Source organism: Typopeltis vanoorti, chromosome 11 (assembly GCF_054136105.1).
Source record: "Typopeltis vanoorti isolate ZY-2024b chromosome 11, IOZ_Tvanoo_1.0, whole genome shotgun sequence".
Classification (NCBI taxonomy): domain Eukaryota; kingdom Metazoa; phylum Arthropoda; class Arachnida; order Uropygi; family Thelyphonidae; genus Typopeltis; species Typopeltis vanoorti.
Window position 1 is genome coordinate 79,761,429 of NC_143559.1, and position 6,221 is coordinate 79,767,649.

General features: G+C 32.9%; 1 protein-coding gene across 2 annotated transcripts in view; it reads left to right on the forward strand.

Annotated features, from left to right (window-relative positions):
- The window catches only part of tctn (tectonic), a 367,511-nt gene extending 362,020 nt beyond the window's left edge, over positions 1 to 5,491 (forward strand). For both annotated transcript variants that reach the window (XM_090400596.1, XM_090400595.1), the window contains exons 13-14: positions 4,486 to 4,623; positions 5,279 to 5,491. In XM_090400596.1, coding sequence (XP_090256722.1) covers positions 4,486 to 4,623; positions 5,279 to 5,453 — 313 coding nt within the window. In that variant the 3' untranslated portion in view covers positions 5,454 to 5,491. The remainder of the gene's footprint in view (positions 1 to 4,485; positions 4,624 to 5,278) is intronic.
- The last annotated feature ends 730 nt before the right edge of the window (positions 5,492 to 6,221 follow it).

The following is a 6,221-nucleotide window of genomic DNA, read 5'->3' on the forward strand; positions in this document are numbered from 1 at the left end:
TTTTTCCCTATTTTTAATTCTTTTTTTAAACTTAGCATTTTATGTGATTCGGTTTATCCTAGCTGTAAAACGCTGCCAGAGTTATTCTCTCTTTTCGTCTCTAACTATTGAATATTTAATAACCCCAACTAATGCCATGAAACGTGCTGTAGCACCACATTTTCTTATTTATGAGCATTTCTGAAATAAAGAAATTTTCGAATTTTCTTATTTTTCTACCTCTAACCTTTTCTACGGCAGATCAGAGGATTGTCCAGAAGTGTTGACGCATATAATTTGTGGTTTGGATATACTGTAACGGACATAAAAAAATTAAAAACACTTTATGGATTTTAGTTTGTATATAAACGCATTCGCTGTATGCCTCTCCACTTAAAAATAGGATGCTTGTCGAGTTGCATATGTTCGACAAAACTTCCACATTCTCCCGCATAATGCATTTTCTGTTCATTTTATTTCGTGTTTTTTTTTTTAATGAATTGCACATTTTCTTCATAATGAGTTTCTCTAATTTGCATTTGTTATAATTGTCATGAAAAATCCAACTGAAATGATTCCTTTAGATCTCTGGTAAGAACGCTGGTGTGAGTCTCAGTACTCACACCAGTGTTCTCTTGTAAACGAACTTCACTTTTTTTTTTCTTAAAAAAATAAATGTGCATTTAATATGAGTTCGACTCTGCCAGCTGTAACGTAACGAACTTTGTCACTAGTTTCAAATCTAGGCTTTCAGGCCTGTATCTCAAATTGATAGTCTATAATAATAATAAGCTAACGCCTTTTATTCCATTATAGGGAGTAGCCGAGGTCTTTTAACTCTGTCTAGCTTTTTGGAGACTGAGGGGGCAGTTCAATCTCCACTGATATGATCAGAAATAGCTAGCCCATGACTATCATTAATTATTGGCGGCAACCGATGAAAAGACAACAAGAAAAGAAGTGCTGCCATCTCTTGGTACCTAATCCTAACAGGATATGCTACTCTCCGAAATAATGTAGGTTCTACGGTCGATTTTATTGAGTTTACAGGGCGAAAAAAAGTTTCCAGCAGAAAAAAACCCGCTTCCCAGTGCGAGAGATTGCCTAACTCGAGAATTGGTCGAAGAAAGGCTTAGAAAAAATATTCCTCTAGTCAGCAACTAGACATGAACTATAGGTCTATATTCGGGTGTCCTAGCGCAGAGGATGCAAGCACCATTTCCACTGAGCTACACAAGCCTATTCATAGTTTAAATACTGCATATCAGTAAATTAATATTATTAGTCTAAATCGGTATATTCTGATAGCAAGTAAAATTTGAGAAATACAATGAAATACAAGATGTAATTGCAATAAATAGAGAGAGACAAATACTGACATATACTTAAATGTTCTTTGAAATGCATTAAATATAGGAAAGTTATAGGGCATATGTCGCCACCTGTATGGCTTAAAAATCACACGAGGTTTCTTAAAAACAAATCCAAAAATATTGCTGCTTTAATGTAAAAAAAAAAAAAAAATAGTAGTAATTATTTTTAAGGAATTAAAAATAATTCCAAGAAAATGAAGATATCATAATAGCATCATCAGGATGAACTTGTAATTTTGATTAATTTGATTCTACTTTTCCAGCATGCGATTTTCATCGGGTGACTATTTAATCACTGTATGGACAGATTAATGTTTTAAAAGCCTAAATATATTAAAATAAAACACTAATATTAATTATATTATATAAAAAATATTGGTACAAATGATGTCCTTTGGTTGGAAAGACCTGGATTCAAATTTCATCTAGGTCGAAGAACTTTATTTTTCAACTGAGGGTTGGTTTTCCTCTGAAGATAGGAGTTAGCCGGTCTCATACGAAGGGGGCAGGATTTTTTTCATCTCCGCAAACCGGCCAAAAAAATAATATCTGTCTAAATCTAGTTCCTTAAAATCAGCCTTTTTTGTGAAACGTGTATGCTGTCAGATGAGAGTGCCTATTTTTAGGTACTTTTTGTTATTTATGACACGACAGAATGAAGGATTCAAAGCGTTGAGTTTTGGCTTTCTTTAATGGACTTTCTCCTCCTGCTTTATATATCAGCCTTTCTCTCGTCGATATCTTATGTTAGTTGTAATTATTTAGATTACTATCGAGCAGCTAAAACTGTGAGGTATCTGCCTGTATCCAGGAGCTAGTTTGTCTTCGAGAATAAATAATAATAATTCGCGAGTAGTATGACCTTATCTCTGTCTAATATCGCATATTTATCAATTAATTTTTATTTATTTTATGATATTTGGTTTGCAGGTATCGCTACATTAGTTTGCCGCTATCGTGGATTTTTTTTTTTTTAATCAGAAACGGACATTTTTTTATAAATCAGTTTTAGTTCCTTAAAAATGTAATTGATTTGAAGGGAAAAAAATAAAACTGTGATAAATAACAAATAAATTTATTAGTTACGTCAGGTAAGTAATCAGCTATCGTTACTTTGCCATATCCTGATTTTTAGTGAATTTCTTTCATTTTTCACAGCCGTTCCTGTGAGTGAGGTGGCGCTTTCATCGTTTGCTAACAACCAAACGATTTGCGATTTATTATTTGACCAAATTTTCTCTTATGGGTTAAGTTGTTCGGTAAATGATTTCAGTTGAATTATAAAGATCTCTAATAAGTGTCGTAACGCAGTCCGAAATTCTAGCTTACCGATTTTTGTGTCATAAAAAAAATATTCAGACCTAAGTTATTTCTATGCGAAATGAAATATAGTTTAGATTAAAAAATATATAATTAATACTATAATTTTCTTTTAACAAAAGAAACAATTCGTTATACTTATGAGGATTATGTTTTTGTTAACTGGGGTATATTAAAATACAATTTTCCAACCCACTTTGCTAATATTTCTTGTGAATCCCACCCACAAAATATTGTAAATCTTTTATGGACGAGATTCACATAAAACAATAATAAATAAATGACTTGGCCACTCCTATAATTATTCAAAATATAATCGCATTCATATCTTACAAGTATTTAAAATGCTAAGGGGCACCATACATTGACACTGTTGTTCACTGAGGGACAGTCTGAATTAGGAAATTTGCGATTCATTTCATGCCAGCTGTAATGAAATTTCACTTTCTCAGAATTATTTCTGTACAACTTCTGTAAACTCCGTTAGTAGCACGCTACAGTGTCCCACGTGACACTTTTGCTATCATAATTCTAAGTGCACAACTGTTTATTCCAAAACTCGTTAGATACATTACATATAACACAGTTAATATGCATATATGAAAATTTTAATATGTAATGATATCCCCATTATATTTACGTAAACGATTTAGATGTAGTTATGCATATACGGAAAGCTATTTGCATATATTGTGTTGAAATAAAATTTAAAAAAATTGCTAATATTTATTTCAACGTGGTGTTGAAATAAGTATTAACAAATTTTTCATTCCCCAAAAAAGAAGTAGACGGTGCCCTTTTATCCCAAACTTAAAAGAAAGAAAATAAAAAATGCAGCTAATTTCCACCTTTCATCATCATCTGCAGCTGAGTGTGTGCATCTGTGGGCAGATGAAAAGTGACGTTCCCGATTGAAGTAGCGTATATTGCACATGCTTCCTGTGTTCGTCCGTTGTATTGAGTTGCGGGATTAAAAAACAATTTTGTAGTGAGAAAAACCCTGCCTACCGTATCAAAGATAAGTTAATTCTAGAATCGATGAACAAGATCACAGGTTCTTTTATTCTCTCACGCGGAATGCACATATTCTACCTTCTTGTACATTTAATATGCATAGCTTGGTACAAATTTGGGTATGTTTATAGAGTAGAACTTGGTCTGTTTTCTCTTGGTTAATTATGAACTTATTTGCAAAAAATAAACTAACAGAGACATGGCTTTGTCATTTTGTTTAGTTCCGATAATTATTTTCTGCTTCAGTAAGATCTTCGTTAATGAAATTAAGTAAAGAATTGCGTATTTTATTTATTTGTTTTGTTTTGTTTACCTCTACTTTACCAGTAGTTGGTAGCAATTTCGTGGCATTATGATGTTACCCTTAAGCAAATGTTTGATCTAAGGTGATGACAATAAATTTTCGGTATACTCTAGCATAACGTGAATCATTGTATTTTTTTTTTCTACGTGTACAAGATTATAAACAGTATTTAGGTGAAACACCTAAATAGTGTTTATAGTCTTGTACACGTAAAAATTGTATCTTCACTAATTTAAAATATAAAGTAAACTTTTCCCAATGATTGTGGATTTGAGTCGAAGTTTATCTTTCTTGAATAATGAGAACGAAATATTTTGCATTATAAATCATGCTACTAGGAAAGACGTGTGCTGCAATGTCCCACTGTTGCCATCAATTTATCTGACTTTCTCAGGATACGAAAGGGTCTGGAGGTTAGCCTCTTATAACTTACTTTCAATATTTTAGTATTTATTTTAATAGTAGTGTTATTAATATATTGATTTGTTTCATTAGCTACAAGACCACCACTTGGCTTCCTCAAGGTAGGACCGAATATCAGGAGGGTCGTGACAACATTAGCCACACATTTTCCTTGACTGCTGGAGTGAATTACATCTATGTTTCGAGCGAACCACAAGAAATACTCAGCAGGTGAGTACATAATATGGAATTGAGAGAGAGAGAGGGGGGGGGTTTAAATAATCTTTTCGTGTCACTCAATCCTCCAGTAGCAAGCTGGCGATGTCTCAAATGATCTCAGCATCAGGGTTTAAAAATATTAAAATGATATACCTGAAACTACGTTTAACTGAGGTTTTCTTCATATAGCCTTTTTTCCCTTTAATAAATTTCTGCGGTTATCCAGTTAACTATTTATTTAAATCTTCATTTTAGATGTTGAGCTGCCCAACTGCAATGCGATAAGTGATTTTGTTAACAAAATCACACCACTTTCACAACAATGACTGGAAGTTGTTCTTTTGTAGCAGACGAACACTCGTGTGGCAGACGATAGTCATACGTTTTAAAAGATTCATTTAAATAACTCATAAAAGTAGGGCAACCTTCAACTTTCTTGGATATTCTGGTGATAAATCAGCGGATCTAACGGAAATTACTATCGATCCGTGAAACGAACGATTTTATTTAGAGAAATGTCTGAAGTTCGTATACTGGCGTGACAATACAAACAAAAAGAGCTTTTCCAACTGCGTCTCCTGACAGTCACATCTATTAGAATTTATCAATGTAATAAAGGTTAAAAATGTGATTTTTGTTTATTTGAGTATTTTCATTTTATTTGTAGGTACTGGAGTCAAGAGAAATTTCGCTACTGCACAGGAGAAGCTTGCTGGAGTCAAATGCTGTATCCACTGACCTCGGCATTTCAAGAAGATCCCTTACCACAACTTCTAGCTTGGACTCTGATGTTCGTGCTGTTTCTTGTCCCATTTTTATGGTTTTCAAGACGGTCTTTGTGAAATAGCATGAATTTTAATAACAGTGAAATATATCGTAATATTTTCTAAAAATAATTCTTTTTTTTTTTATTATTTATTGATTACCGTCCTCGAATTAAAAATTCTTCAGACAACAAAAATTATTTTTCTATTTAGTTGTCTTTGAAAAATGCTGTCGTTCTACTGAACATATGAAATGAAACCACGGGCACATACAAAAGGTAGGATAATCAACATATCAAGAGAACTCCTAAAAGTGCGGTTGGGATTACAAATAATGTGTAACAATCAGTTTTCTCATTGCAAGTAATGAATAAGAAAAAGTGCGGTTAAACAGTTCCAAATCCGAAATCGAACCCCACTTAGATTCTCGAATTATGTTATCCAAGACGTTGAACAACGAGTCTGTAATGTTGGCTCTAAAATTACTGGCTGTAGTAGCATCGTATGTCCTGAAGTGTAGTTGGGACTTGTCATTTCGTGACTTTTTCGCAAAGTGCTATTCCACAGTGAAAGAGAACTTGGAATTTCCGAAAACATTTTATTCAACATACCAAACGTCCAATACTAAGTATACTGCTGTTGCAATTATTTAAAATGTAATTTATGTAATCTTGTTTTGAGGTTTTGGTAAATCTTTCTTACTTATAAACCTGATTACGATGACAACCTGGGTATAAATGCTATTTAGTTCCCCCTAGGCTTCTGTAAGAATGTATTATCACTCTTACAAAACCAGATTTAATATATATATATATATATATTTCTGAATGTTTCCAATACGGTTTT